Raw genomic sequence first — 15,944 nt, 5'->3', positions numbered from 1 at the left:
TGTTGTTGTTATTATTACACAGCTAGTAAATATATATTGACTTACTCCATCAGTTGGAAATAAGTTGAATATGTCTTCATGGGTTAATCTTTTTTGCATGTAATTTTTTTAGAATAGATGGAAGTAAAACTAGCTTGGCCTGGCCTGGTGGCAGCAGTTAAGTTCCCACGCTCTGCCTTGGCGGCCCAGGGGTCACTGGTTCAGATCCTGGGCATGGACCTATGCACTGCTTATCAAGCCATGCTGTGGCAGGCGTCCCACCTATCAAGTAGAGGAAGATGGGCATGGATATCAGGGCCAATCTTCCTCAGCAAAAAAAAAAAAAAGGGGGGGGCAGATTGGTGGTGGATGTTAGCTCAGGGCTAATCTTCCTCAAAAAAAAAATAAGTAAAACTAGCTTATTTTTTCTCCATGCTTGCTTTCTTTTTTGTTTGCTGAAGAAAAATAAGTGTGTTAGTTATTAGAAGAGATATAGTTTTTCAAGTATTTGCAGAATTCTGAAACTTAAGCTTAACATTTTTTCCCTCAATTCTGAATTGCAGATAAACAATAATACCTATCCTCATAGAGCACTTCAGTTATTTATTGTTGTGTAACCAACCAAAAACTTCGTAGTATAAAACAGCTATTATTTCTCAGGATTCTTTGGGTCGACTAGGCTCTTTTGCTGGTTTGGTCTGGGCTCACTCATGCAGGTGCAGTCAGCTGGCAGCTCAGCTGGGGTTGGTAGGGTAAAACGGACTCAGATGCACCTTGGGCTGTTGGCTGGGTCTCTCTCTCTTCACATGGTCTCTCATTCGGTATCTTAGCTGAGGCTTCCTTACAGGGCTGCAGGAGTGTTCTGGGAGGGTGAGAGTGAAGGCTGCAAGGTCTCTTACAGCCAGCCTTGGAAGCCTCACGGCATCAGTTCTCTGGTACTGGCCAGTCAGTCACAAGACCAGCCCACAGTCAAGGGGAGGGGAAATGGAGTCTACCTCTTGATGGGAGGAGTAGCCAAGTTATATGGCAAAGGGGCATGGTCAGAGGGAGGCATGATTCATTGGGGCCCATTACTGTAACAATATACCACATGGGGTTATTGAGAAGATTACATGAAATAATGTGCCTGATAACTGATAGCAAGTGTTTGTGAGATAAGTCTTGGCCTTGCCTGGTCCTATCTGGGCAAGAATGTGTCAGGGTATTTATTTTCATAACCCAACAGTTCTGCCAGTTACATGCTTTGTGAGAGAATCACTCTTGAAATATATCAGTAGCTTTAGGGTTTATGTTAGGAGCTGAGTTAACAAAGGATTTCATATTAAGGAATGATGGAGAAAGTTCATTCTAAAATATTGATACTCTGTCTTCCTACCAATTAGCAGGATATCTATAATGGAGTAGTCATTCAGTAAATGTTGGTTGAATCGAAGAGTAGCTAGAAATGTGCAGAGCTTCTATTTGAACCCAGATTTGTCATTTTTTTTTTAAAGATTTTATTTTTCCTTTTTCTCCCCAAAGCCGCCCCCCCCATTACTTAGTTGTATATTTTTAGTTGTGGGTCCTTCCAGTCGTGGCATGTGGGAGGCTGCCCCAGCATGGCCTGATGAGCAGTGCCATGTCCGCGCCCAGGATCTGAACTGGTGGAACCCTGAGCCGTCGAAGTGGAGCAGGCGAACCCAACTACTCGGCCACGGGGCTGGCCCCTAAAAAGCTCATTTTTAACCTTAGCCGCGTATACTACTATTCTTACCAAAACTTCAATTAGAAATGCTTTTCTATAACTGAATTAACACAGCAGTTTAAAATTGATATAAGAAATTGGCCTTATGAGAAGCATTTTTTCAAATTTTATTTTTTGTGTGTGTGAGGAGGATTGGCCCTGAGCTAACATCTGTTGCCAATCTTCCTCTTTTTGCTTGAGGAAGATTGTCCCTCAGCTAACATCTGTCCCAGTCTTCCTCTCTTTCATATGCGGGATGTTGCCACCGTGTGGCTTGGTGAGTGCTGTTTAGGTCCACGTCTGGGACCCAAACCCGTGAACCCCAGGCTGCCAAGGCAAAGCACGTGAACTTAACCACTACGCCACTGGGCTGGCCCCCTTGCAGATTCTATAGACTGCTTTTGTACATATTATGTGTTGTGTTCAGTATCTCATATAAAGCTTTAGGAGGAGAGTGTTGAGAGAGAGATTTGAGTAGATAGCTGTTGTGATAGCCTGTCTTATTCAATTGACTAAAACCTAGTTGGTTCTTCAAAACTCAGTTCAGATGTTATTTCTTCCAAAAAGCCTTCTCTGAACCACGAGCACATAGTCATACCCACCCCACACAGGACCTGCCTGGTTAGTTGCTCTTCCCTATGCCCAGTGGCATCCTATATTTGCCTTCACCATAGCACTTAATTGTTTTAATTGTCTGTTTACCTGTCTGCTTCTCCAACTAGAATATGATCTCTTTGAGGGCAGGTGTGAGGTCATGGATTATAGGTCTTTGTTGAGTTATCCTATATAAATAGGACTCTTGTTTCTTTTCTTTTTTTCTCAGTTCTGGGGTATGGCATGTACCTGGAGCAGTATAGTGGGCCTTTGGAATATAAACGTTTCTTTTCTTTTTTTAAAAAATTTTTTAAAGATTTTATTTTTCCTTTTTCTTCCCAAAGCCCCCCGGTACATAGTTTTGTATTTTTAGTTGTGAGTCCTTCTAGTTGTGGCATGTGGGATGCCGCCTCAGCATGGCCTGATGAGCGGTGCCATGTCTGCGCCCAGGATCCGAACCAGCAAAACCCTGGGCCGCCGAAGCGGAGCTGGTGAACTTAACCACTCAGCCACGGGGTGGCCCCTAAACGTTTCATTTTACAAGAAGCTGTTAGCCTGGAGAAAGGAAAGTAATGGGAGACCTTTTAGCTGCCTTTGACTGTTAGAAAAGCCATTTTGCAGAAAGGAAAATAGACTGCTCTGCCTTGCAGAGGTAGACTTTGGATTAGAACTTTCTAATGATAGAGTGGAGTAGAACTGTCAAAAAATGGAGGATATACACACACGTGCACACATGCAACCAACCAACCAACGGAGGATATACTGTATAACCTCAAAGGCCCCTTCCAGCACTCAAAGGGGCCTTCCAACTCAGATTCTCTGGATCTCTGTTATTCCCACACACAACAGTTTCAGTGGTTTCCATCTCGAGTGAAATTCCCTGACATCTGGTGTTTACTATGTGCCAAGCACAACGTTACTTACATTTTTTAATCCTTAACAAGTAATATTATTTACATTATGTATGAAAAAACTGAGGTACAGAGGTGAAATACCTTGCTCCAAGGTCACATAGCTATCGGCAAAGACAGTATACAGCCTGTCAGCTTGGCTCATAGCCCTTAACTCTAAGCACATGTACCTTTGGGCCTTTTTCACCAAACTAGACTACATTTCAGATAGTGATTTTTGTGAAGTTGAAATATTTGGAATGCTTAAAGATCAACCTCATTAGGAAAGTATTTTTCTCTTAAAAACTATATTAGGGGGCCGGCCCGGTGGTCCAGCAGTTAAGTGTGCATGTTCCGCTTTGGTGGCTGGGGGTTCGCTGGTTTGGATCCCGGGTATGGACATGGCACTGCTTGGCAAACCATGCTGTGGTAGGTGTCCCACACATAAAATAGAGGAAGATGGGCACAGATGTTAGCTCAGGGCCAGTCTTCCTCAGCAAAAAGAGGAGGATTGGCAGCAGATGTTAGCTCAGGGCTAATATTCCTCAAAAAAAAAAAAAGGAAAAAAACTCCCCTATATTAGCACTTACCTGTTTTTAAGACTTTGTCTTTAATTTTCTGCAGCTTTATCATCATGTCTATGTGAATTTTTTACTTATCTATGTCAGTTAGCTTTTGCTGTGAAATAAACCACCCCAAAACATAATGACTTAAAACAACACTCATTTATTTAGCTTACAATTCTGTTGGTTGTCAGTCTGGCTGGGTCCAGCTGGATGGTTCTTCTCTGCTCCATGTGTTCTTTGTTCCACGTGGGCTCCGACATGTGTCTGTAGACAGCTCTGCTTCTGTGTTGGCTGGGGCAGTAGAGGTGACTAGGCTGCATATTTCATTATCCAATAGGTTAGCCTGGGCTTGTTCATGTGGCAAAAGCAGGGTTCCAAGAGATAAAATGCATGCACGGCCTCTTGAGGTCTAGATTCGGAATAGGCTCTTCACTTCTGCATTCTGTTGGTCAAAACAAGCCCAGATCAAAGGGTGGGGAAATAAACTCTACCTCTTGATGTGAAAAGCTCCGAAGTCACATTGTCAAGGGGCATAGAAAGAGTGAAAGAATTGTGGCCTCTTTGTAAATGCCCTACTGTGTTATCCTGGTGGAGCTTTATTGTATTTCTTGAATTAATGAATTGGATTCTTTTATTGTCCTGAGAAGTTTTCAGCTATATCTGTTTAAGTGTTGCCTCTGTCCCGTTCTGTTTTCTCCTCTAGGACTCCAGTGAAACCCCTTTTAGGCCCCCTTACTGTGACCTCTGTCTCTCTTACCCTGTTTTCTGTACTTAACCTTTTCGATGCCTTATTCTGGACAGGTTCTTCTAACCTGCTTTATAGTTTATCATTTCTTCAAGTGTGTCTAATCTGCTGTTAAGAACTCCATTGAATTTTTAAGTTTGGTTATAGTATTTTGTAGTTTTATAGCTTTTGGTGACTCTTTTTTCAAACGACACTTTATGATTATCAGTTTCTTGCTGAAAGTTAAAGCTTGTCTTTATTTCCATAAACATGATAAACAGAATTGTATTACAGTCTTTCCGATGACTCTCATATCTGGAGTCGCTGTTTGTTGCTATTATCTGTTGCTTTTCTTGATTCTAGCTCATATTGTCATATGCCTTTTAATCTTCATTTCTTTAGCAAATTATTTAAAAATGTATTTTTAGAAACAATTGGAGGGCTAGGATATTGTTACCTTTCAGTGAGAACGTTCATTTCCTTATGCCAGGCACCTAAGGGTGCTAGCAGTCTAGGCCCAAGACTTCAGAATTTTTTGGTTTACCTACATGACCGTTGGAATAGAATTTGTAACCTTATTCCACTCCTTACTCCAAAGCGCTAGTGTTTCCTCCTTTGGCAGGCAATGAACTCAGATCTCTGTTATTCTAACTCTAATAGTTGGCAAGAAATTGCAACTTGCCTCTCAGTTTTTCCAGCAGATGGCAGAACTCCCCAAAATAGAGCCCACACACTCCTCCCCACCAGAAATGCCGCTCTGCCTCTCAGCTGTCTTTCCACAGTCAGCAGATGCTTTCAGGCAGAAGCTATGGTTCACCTCTTTGTGCTCTTATTCTCACCTGTTTTCTCTTTCTTGTTAGGATCTTATGCTATTAAAAAAATTTTTTTACATTTCTTTCAGCTTTTTTTTTTTAAGATTGGCACCTGGGCTAACAACTGTTGCCAATCTCTTTTTTTCTGCTTTTTTTCCCTCCCCAAATCCCTCCAGTACATAGTTGTGTATTTTAGTTGTGGGTCCTTCTAGTTGTGGCATGTGGGATGCCGCCTCAGCATGGCCTGACGAGTAGTGCCATGTCTGCACCCAGGATCCGATAAAGCAAAACCCTGGGCCGCCAAAGCGGAGTGTGTGAACTTAGCCACTTGGCCACTGGGCCGGCCCCCTCTTTCAGCTTTTCATCTTCTCTTTTTTGAGATAGAGTTGATCCAATCACCTAGTTCACCATTGCTATAAGTGAAAAATCTATTAATACATACCTATTCCACTTATTTTGATCCTAAATAGTGACTCTGGTACATTTTCATGTGTATATGTTTTATTTACCTCCAGATTCCTTTCATGTGCCAAGAAATCAGAAACTGACATACCAAAGTTTATATAGATAATAGCTACTCAATAAACATTTGTTAATGATAGATGGATAGGGTAGATGTTAGGTTCCTTAATTAATGAAATTTACTTTCCTCCATAATATTTTTTTTTTTTTTTTTTAAAGATTTTATTTTTTCCTTTTTTTCTCCCCAAAGCCCCCAGTACATAGTTGTATATTTCTCATTGTGGGTTCTTCTAGTTGTGGTATGTGGGACGCTGCCTCAGCGTGGTTTGATGAGCAGTGCCATGTCCGCGCCCAGGATTCGAACCAACGAAACACTGGGACGCCTGCAGCGGAGCGCGCGAACTTAACCACTCGGCCACGGGGCCAGCCCCTCCATAATATTTTTTTAGGGAAGAAATATTTGGTGCTTGTCATGTTCTCCACATCAATCACCTTTTCCATTTCTTCCATTGAGTGCATGTTGAGTGCTCATTAAAAAGTTATTATTATCATCCATGAAGCCTTCTCTGACTAATCTAACCCATTTTGGTTTTACTCTCTTCTGAATTAAAATATTATCTCTTCACTTGTCGTATCTCTCATATTGTTCAGTTTTATTGTAACTTTTGTTTTTGTTTTATTGTAATTTAATACTTGATATATTTTTTAATTTTTATTTTCCCAGCTATATTATAAGATCTTCAAAGACTAAAGTTATTTACAATTTTTTTATTATCCTACACAGAGTCTCATATAGCATCTTAAAAAGCCTAGGTGCTCAATTAGCATTTTTGGATGATTTCATATGGCAGTATTAAATGGCTTTTTAAATCTCTGATTTAAAATAGGTTCATTAGTCATTCCATATTATTATTGTGAAAAAGTAAGTTCCTGTTCTTAGGTAGTAGAATGTACATATTAGAGAAGGAGCAAGGCAGCGTCCGGCCCCACTTTGCGTCTTACTTTCCTGATCTATGAAAGTTGAGAATTTGAGTAGGCAGTTTCTAAGGCTTTGGCAAGTTATATAATTTAGACAATGTAAAACTTGTATGACTTTTCAGATTTTTTTTGTGTGTTCCCAATATACATTAGTTGATTGATAAGTTTTGAAACTGTGTGTTAAAAGTTAGATTAATGAACAAATTTCTATAAGTGAGACATTGTCATCCTTGAATATAATATTATTAGTATAAAATAATCTGTGGGGATATAAGAGTAAGAGGGCTTAACCTTGATTTAATTGAATATGAAAAATCAGCTAATCAAAAAAGAAGCAATAATAAACCATTGAATATATTAACTAAAAACATGCCCAGGCAATAAAGTAAATGTACAAATATAGATATGGAAAATATTATGTGTGTGTGTGTGTGTGTGCATGTGTATAGAGAGAGATTCTATATAAACGAATTTTCAGATGACTGAATTTTATCCCAATAAATAAAATGAATAAAATGTTATCAATACTGTTGAATATTTGAGTGCTTATGATGTGCCAAGTACTGTTCTAGGCATTGTGTATATAGCAGTGAACAAAACACACAAAAATCCCCATCCTCAGGGAGTTTAGATTTTTGAAGGAATTTGTCATTGCCTAATAATTGTCATTGTTCCTGTTTTTAGCGACTCTCTCATCCTTTTTGGAATGCTGATTTGAATCTTATGGGATCATGAATATTAGGCAGAATAGTTATTGGAACTGAATGCAAGTAAAGTGTTAATAGGCACTGACTGACTGCATAAAGAGTGTGCTCTCAGTGAGTTTGGCTTGGTGGAGTTTATTTTGTACACCCTAAGATGTTCAGTCTCTAATATTTGGTTTCATTGCCTGGTCAACATTATCCTATTGTTGGTGACCCTAGATCCATTAGGTTCACAAGAGAAAGAGTTTTGGGTCACCTCCAATAACGTTCTTGTGTGTCTATGTAATATATAGTTAAAGAAAATAAGAAAATGTAGCTTATCTTTTAAGCTGTTTGAAAGGAAATTGACTTTTTAGTTTAAATTCAAAACTAAAACTTTCAAGAAAAAAATTGCAGCTTAGATCCAGTAACTTAGAGTTATAGATGCACTGTTTTTTGTGATGGACTTGAAAACTTTTTAAAAATTATGTTATACTGTAAGGAGAACTAAAAGTGGCACCTTAGAATTAGAGATTTCGTCTTTCTTGTGATGGACTAGAAACTTAAAAAAAAAAAGTCTGTGGTGTGCTGTAAAGAAAACCACAAACTAGAGCCCCATGAGAGGAACCAGGGTAAATAGAAATGAATAACATCAAAGTTAGCATTAGAAGAGATAGTGCCCTCTGAACGTTATTTTTGTTTGATATTGTTTTAGGTATCGCCAGATCCTGGAAAAAGCCATTCAGTTATCTGGGGCAGAACAACTAGAAGCTTTGAAAGCTTTTGTGGAAGCAAGTAAGTGGAATGAACATTGCATGTTTGCCTTGTATTACTGAGTTTTAGGACTTTAAAGCTTGCTCTAGCCTTGTTTTATATCAAATTATCAATATAATTTGCATTGAAATTAAATCAATATGCATTGAGATTGATTGATTTTAGAATTTAAACTATTTACAACTTAGTTTTTTTCCATGAATTGTCTTCATTACATTCAGAGTTACATTCCCAATTAAGCTTTTGTGTAGTCATTGATACAGTAACCGATGCGAGACAATGTAGCATAATGATAAAGAGAATAGTCTGGATTTGAATCCTGGTCTGGCTTATTAGCTGTGTCATCTTGGATAACTTATTTAACCTCCTTGTGCCTCCTTTTCCTTGTCTGTAAGATGAGGATATGATACCTACCCTGTAGAATTGTTGGGAGAGTAAATGAGTTAATATACATAATAAAGAGCTTAGAATAGTACCTGGCCTATAATAAGTGCTGTACAAGTGTTAGCCGTTATTAATGTTAAGAACACTCCTTTTGAATGGGAATTAGAAATTTCCCTTCTTCAAGACAGGCTTCCTCACTCCCTAACTTCAAACATATCCAGTTATCTTGGAAATTACTCAAAATTCAGGCTGGAATTTATACTGAGTTAATATTAATGATACTTGGTAGTGCTTTACACTTTACAGGGTGCTTTCGCACACATTATCCATCACACAGGATACCCCTTTTAATACCCCTGTGACTAGAGAATGTAGGTATAGATATTCCTGTATAATATATTGTAAAATGAGTCTCAGAATTAAGTAAGTTTTTTTTTTTTTTGACTAGATTCAGTTAGTCAGAGGCAGAGCCCAGACTAGAAACTAAGTTTTCGGATTTATAGTCCTTGTTACTTATATTTCCCTGAGAAGTGCTAGTTTGGGTCGTAATTTCTTTCTAACAGTTATAGGTGCTAATGGCATTTGTGATGAACCTGTTTTACCAATTGCATCCAGTATTATTCAATAATGAATTCCAATGAATGTGCTATAAACTGATTAGTTACAAGACCTGTAAGTTACTGCCTCAAAAAATTGGGGCCTGCAATGTGAGACAAACTGGCCATGGTTTCAGAAAACCTTAGAAATGTCTTTATTGAGAGCATTGCCATGTAGTAGCAAAAGAACAGTACTTTTTATAAACTTGGATCTTTAATATAAACTTTGAATTCTAACTTTTTTGAAATGCGTGTGTATTGTCTAATTTTTTTAATTTTAATTTTTTATTTTATTGAGGTCATAATAGTTTATAACATTGTGAAATTTCAGTTATACATTATTATTTGTCAGTCACCTTATGCCCACCCCAACACCCTTCCCCTCTGGTAACCACTAATCCATTCTCTTTGTCCGTGTGTTTGTTTATTTTCATGTATGAGTGAAATCATACAGTGTTTATCTTTCTCTCTCTGGCTGTTTCGCTTAACATAATATCCTCAAGGTCCATCCATGTTGTTGCAGATAGGACGATCTTCTTTTTTTATGGCCAAGTAGTATTCCATTGTATATGTATACCACATCTTCTTTATCTATTCATCAGTCAGTGGGCACTTGGGTTGCTTCCACATCTTGGCTATAGTGAATAATGCTGCAGTGAACATAGGGGTGCATAAGTCTCTTTGAATTGTTGATTTCAAGTTCTTTGGATAAATACCTAGTAGTGGGATAGCTGAATCATATGATATTTCTATTTTTAACTTTTTGAGAAATCTCCATACTGTTTTCCATAGTGGCTGCACCAGGTTACATTCCCACCAGCAGTGAACGAGGGTTCCCTTTTCTCCACATCCTCCTGCATTTGTTGTTGTTTGTGTTGGTAATTATAGCCATTCTAACAGATGTAAGGTGATATCTCATTGTAGTTTTGATTTGCATTTCCCTGATGATTAGTGATGTTGAACATCTTTTCATGCGCCTGTTGGCCATTTGTATATCTTCTTTTGAAAAGTTTCTGTTTATATCCTCTGCCCATTTTTTTTTAACTTTTTATTAAGATTATGATAGTTTACAACCTTGTGAAATTTCAGTTGTACATTCTTGTTAGTCATGTTGTAGATGCACCACTTCACCCATTGTGCCCTCCCCCCACCCCCCCTTTCCCCTGGTAACCACCAGTCAGTCTCTTTGTCTATATGTTAACTTCCACCTATGAGTGGAGTCATACAGAGTTCATCTTTCTCTATCTGGCTTATTTCACTTAACATAATACCGTCAAGGTCCATCCATGTTGTTGTGAATGGGACAATTTTATCCTTTTTTATGGCTGAGTAGTATTCCATTGTGTATATATACCATATTGTCTTTATTCAATCATCAGATGATGGGCACTTAGGTTGCTTCCATGTCTTGCCTCTGCCCATTTTTTGATCATGTGATTTGTTTTGTTGTTGTTGAGTTGTTATATCAACTGAATGTTTTTTGAACCATCATTTATTTTCACAGTAACTGCTGATTTAAGACTTAATTTATCTAAGCAGTGGTTCACCAGCATAATGCATTTCTTGAACTGTAATAATAGTGATGACAATAACTAACATTCATTGAGTGCTGTGTGCCAGCTACTATTTAGAGTGCTTTATATGTATGGCATTTAAGCTTCACAACAGCCTTATCCACATTTTACAGATGAGGAAACAAGCTCAGAGAAGTTTCTTGTCTGAGGGTGTTTAATCAGGAGTCGTGGAAGCAGTGATTCCAGAGCTTTCCTCCTTAATCACATATAATACCCATAAATATTTATAAATAATGTCATAAAATATGTCAATACAGGGGTCAGCCTGGTGGTGCAGCGGTTAAGTTCGCATGTTCCACTTTGGCGGCCTGGGGTTCACTGGTTTGGATCCCAGGTGTGAACATAGCACTGCTTGGCAAGCCATGCTGTGGCAGGCGTCCCACACGTAAAGTGGAGCAAGATGCGCACGGATGTTAGCTCAGGGCCCATGTTCCTCAGCAAAAAGAGGAGGATTGGCAGCAGATGTTAGCTCAGGGCTAATCTTCCTTAAAAAAAAAAAAAAGGTCAATACATCCAGTGCTGACTTAAGTTCTTATTTGTTGTTTTCATTGGGAAAGTACAAGTGGCAGTAACTATCACTACTTGATTTAAATTTCATGAAAAGTATTTCACTGTTTTCTTCTTTAACTCCTTTTTGTAGCTAGGTGGGATATAAGTAAATAAATAAAAATATAGGTGTTTCTGTGTCTTCATTTTGTAGAAAAATAAGACAAAGGAAGAATATAAAATTCCCAACTGTTAAACAAAATGCTTTTCCAACCTTTTTTTTTTGAGGAAGATTAGCCCTGAACTAACTGCTGCCGATCCTCCTCTTTTTGCTGAGGAAGCCTGGCCCTGAGCTAACATCCATGCCCATCTTCCTCTACTTTCTATGTGGGACGCCTATCACAGCATGGCATGCCAAGTGGTGCCATGTCCGCACTCGGGATCTGAACTGGCGAACCCCAGGCCGCCGAAGCAGAATGTGTGAACTTAACTGCTGTGTCACCGGGCCAGCCCTAACCATTTCTGTTTCTTAGAAAAGTTATGATATTTTTGCTGTTTTGGTGTAGTCATCAAATAATTCAGCATAAGGAAAATTTATTCTGTAATATAAGGTGATAGGGGTGTGGAAATCCCTGAATGATGCATTGAAGGTTGCACTAACATATATTGTTTTTAATATTAATTTTAGGTAAAGATTGATTACTTAATGAAAAATTTATAAATTATTCATGTGTTCTTATCTCTTTTTTTTTTGACAAGTGGTAAATGAGAATGTCAGCCTCGTGATCTCTCGACAGTTGCTGACTGATTTCTGCACACATCTGCCTAACCTGCCTGATAGCACAGCCAAAGAAATCTATCATTTCACCTTGGAGAAGATCCAGCCTAGAGTCATTTCATTTGAGGAGCAGGTAAAAATCTAAAGCAGTGATTTTTGAACTTGAGATAATAGCAATTATTTTGAGAGATATCATTAAATTTTTAAAGGAAATAATCGTTCAATTTCATTTTTGCTACAACAGTGTGCCAAACAGCTTTTTACAATGTAAAATCAAATAAGTGTTAGGATGTTGTAACTCCAGCTGACATTTGCTCATATATTACAGTTTGATTTTATGAACCAAATGTTATTCTATTTTAAAGAGAACTTTCTAAAATCAGTAAAATTGTTAGTTATGCAGAAAACTTAGGAAAACTCCAGCGTTATATATGCAGTAATATAAAAGCAAAACTTACTATTTAAATTATTACCATAATCCACATTGCAGAAATGTATTATTTCAGTTCACTATTTTAATATTCTACGAATGTAAAATTCATAGAAAAATTTGGGTGGTCTTGATAAACTTTTACTATTTAGTTACCATCTTAATATGTTGGATGAGAGCATTGTCATAATAGTTAAACTTAGCTGTTTATTTTAATTATTGACTAATGTCAGTTGAAATAATTTAACATGTATACCTACTGTTCCAGGTTGCTTCCATAAGACAGCATCTTGCATCTATATATGAGAAAGAAGAAGACTGGAGAAATGCAGCCCAAGTGTTGGTGGGAATTCCTTTGGAAACAGGACAAAAGTATAGTAAATAGTGGATATTGGATGGAAATATATAATTGTTCACTTATGTTTTTTCTTATATTCTAGTGCAGGAAACAATAAACAATTTAATAAGTGAAAAATTTTGTAGGATATTAGAAGGTGAGAAGCACTATGAAGAAAAGAAAAGTAAGGGGCAAAGCGGAGGACTCGTATCATTAAGTAGGGGGATTGGAGTGCTAGGGTGGTCCCTTTATCACCTTCTCACACACTTGAAGAAGGTGAGAGAGTGGCGCTGAGCTATCGGAGGGAAGAGTAGCAGTAGATCCTCTTAGAGAAGATGGCTAGTGCAAAAGCCCTAAGATGTCAGCGTGCGTGGAGCGCTTTAAGAAGAGCAAGGAGACCGGTGTGGGTGGAGTGCAGTGAGTGAAGGGGAGAGAGACAGAGGAGGAGATCAGAGAGTACTGGAGGCCAGATTATGTGGGGTTTTGTAAGCCATCGTAAGGCCTTTGGCTTTTCTCTAAGTGAAATGAGGGGGAGCCATTGGAGGGTTTTGTACAGAAGACTAACAAGATCTGATTTATATTTTAAAGAATCATTCTGACTACTGGGTTGAGAATAAACATGTTATGATAGAAGTAGGGACATTAGTTAAGAGGCTTATATACTATTGCAGGTGACATGGAGATTGTGAGAAATGTCAGATTCTGGATGTGTTTTTTTTTTTTTTTTTTTTAAAGATTTTATTTTTTTCCTTTTTCTCCCCCAAGCCCCCCCGGTACATAGTTGTATATTCTTCGTTGTGGGTCCTTCTAGTTGTGGTATGTGGGACGCCGCCTCAGCGTGGTTTGATGAACAGTGTCATGTCCGCGCCCAGGATTCGAACCAACGAAACACTGGGCCGCCTGCAGTGGAGCGCGCAAACTTAACCACTCGGCCACGGGGCCAGCCCCTCTGGATGTGTTTTTAAGGTAGAGCTAGGGATTTCCTGACAGCTTGGATATGGAATTTGATAAAAAGAGCCAAGATGAGTCCTGATTTTTGGTCTGAATAACTAGAAAGATAGAGTTGCTATCTACTGGTGAAAAATAAGTTTTGAGGGAAGGTGAAGAGTTCCATTTCAGACATGTGATAACCAAGTGGACATATCTAGTAGGGAGTTGAATTTATTAGTCAAGAGTTTAGGAGAGAGGTCTGGGCTAGAGATCTACATTTGGGAGTCATTGATGTATAACTTAAAGCCATTAGATTGGATGAGATTTCCAAGGGAGGGAATATAGATAGAGAAGAGGACTAAGTACTGAGACCAGAACATTCCAACTTAAGAGCTCAGGGGCAGGAGGAAGATACAGCAAGTGAGAAGGATTATCCATTCAGGTAAGAAGAAAACCAGGAGAATGTGGAGTGTGATGTCCTAGAGCCAAAGGAGGAAAATGTATCAAGAAGAAGCGAGTGATCAGCCATGGTGTTGATAGGTCAGATAAGATGAGGAGTGAGGGTTAACCTTTGGAGTTAATAGTGGGGGTCATTGGGGACCTTGACAAAAGCTGTTTTGGTGAAATGGTGGGAGTGAAAGCTTGATTGCACTAGTTTGAGAGAGAGTGGGAAGAGAGGAATTGGAGATGGTTAAGTATGGGCAGCTCTTTGGAGAAGTTTTCACAAAAGGGACCAGAGAAATAGGGTGGAAGATGACAGCAGAGGTTAGGTTAAGAGATTATTTTTTCTTTTATGATTCAGTGGAAAGTAAAACTTTGATGTAAGAGGGTAGGCGAGAGCATTCTTGCAGGAGTAGACAAGAGGGAAGGAATCTAGTGGAGGGATAGGCTTTAGATAGAGGCTTAGAGTTTCTCAACCTTGGCACTGTTGGCATTTTACACTGGATAATTCTTTGTTGTGGGAGCTATTTGTATATTGCAAGTTGTTGAGCAGCAGCCCAGGCCTCTGCTTACTAGATGCCAATAGCATCACCACCCCTACTTATGACAATCAAAAATATCTGTAGACAGTGCCACGTGTTCCCTGTTGGACAGAATGGCCCCAGTGACCTATGTTAACAGCCAGGAACACAGATTATGTGGGTGCAGACATTAGTGACGTGGTGATGGAGTTTGGGCACGTACTCTTTGATTACTTCAGTATTCTTAGTGAAGTCAGAATCAGAGTCTTCAGCTGGAAGTGTGGATGGGAGTGGGAGTTGTGAGGTTGAGGAGAGACAGGAATATGAGAAGAAATTCTCTAGGAGAGTAAGACAGTGAATGAACTAGGATTGTATAGAATATTTGGCAGCATTAAGGGCTCATTCAAAGGTCATGGTGATTAAAATGAGATCAGTCAGATTGGTTGGGTGTTTTTTTCCATCAGAGTTCATGGATGTGGGAAAGGAGTGGACAAACTGTTGGGTTTAAACAGAGTTATGATTTTGCCCAAGTATGACAGCAAGAGAGGGACGAGGAGTATGAGTGTATATGCAATTCAGTGATTATAGTGACTGACCATAGGAGTTAAGCTGGGTATGGAGGGAAGTGAGGCCCTTAAGGGGAAAAAGTAACAGTGTAACACGATCAGTGGTTTGGAGGTCACAGTGGGTTCAATGGATGGCTGGGTTTGGGATACTAGAGAAAGTGAGATGGGAAAACAAAAGATTAAGATGATAGTTTATTCAACCAGTCTTACCTTTTTATATGTATTTTTAAAAACATTTATAGTTCTTTGAAACATTCCTGCAAAGTATATTGTACAAGGATGAAAGATGTGAGAATCTTGGTTATATTATTAAACACACTTGCCCTTTCACTTGGCAAGTTTAAAAATACCAATTGTGAATGACTTAAAAATAATTTCAGCTGCTTCTCTACTCTTTGACCAGATGAACGAGGAATTCTTTTTTGTCTTCGTTAGTATTTGTGGTGATGAGGCAGACACTACTTCAGGCATCTTGCTTCTTAGGCATTACTTATTAAATTGTTACGCAGTGATACTCCTTGAAAAAGCAGCCAGTTTATACAAAAGCCTTCTTATGTAGGTATTGAATTTTGCTGTCCAAGACCCTCTTGTTAATTTTTTTTTCCTGATAGTTTGAAAAGGCTGGGCTTTCTTGATTGCTTTGGTCTTGTTCTGTCTGGAGCATTTTCTCCCTTGCACAGAGCAATTGATTTACATTCACTGGTATTTGAAATAAA

At 38.7% G+C, this 15,944-nt stretch overlaps 1 protein-coding gene across 5 annotated transcripts in view; it reads left to right on the top strand.

Moving 5' to 3' along the window:
- Nucleotides 1-15,944, top strand: part of COPS4 (COP9 signalosome subunit 4) — a 46,424-nt gene that overhangs the window by 1,522 nt on the left and 28,958 nt on the right. For all 5 annotated transcript variants that reach the window (XM_023637812.2, XM_070263552.1, XM_001494333.6 and 2 more), the window contains exons 2-4: nucleotides 8,127-8,206; nucleotides 11,985-12,136; nucleotides 12,702-12,805. In XM_023637812.2, coding sequence (XP_023493580.1) covers nucleotides 8,127-8,206; nucleotides 11,985-12,136; nucleotides 12,702-12,805 — 336 coding nt within the window. The remainder of the gene's footprint in view (nucleotides 1-8,126; nucleotides 8,207-11,984; nucleotides 12,137-12,701; nucleotides 12,806-15,944) is intronic.

Source organism: Equus caballus, chromosome 3, assembly GCF_041296265.1.
Source record: "Equus caballus isolate H_3958 breed thoroughbred chromosome 3, TB-T2T, whole genome shotgun sequence".
In the NCBI taxonomy this organism is placed as follows: Eukaryota; Metazoa; Chordata; class Mammalia; order Perissodactyla; family Equidae; genus Equus; species Equus caballus.
This window is presented reverse-complemented; position numbering and strand designations above follow the sequence as displayed.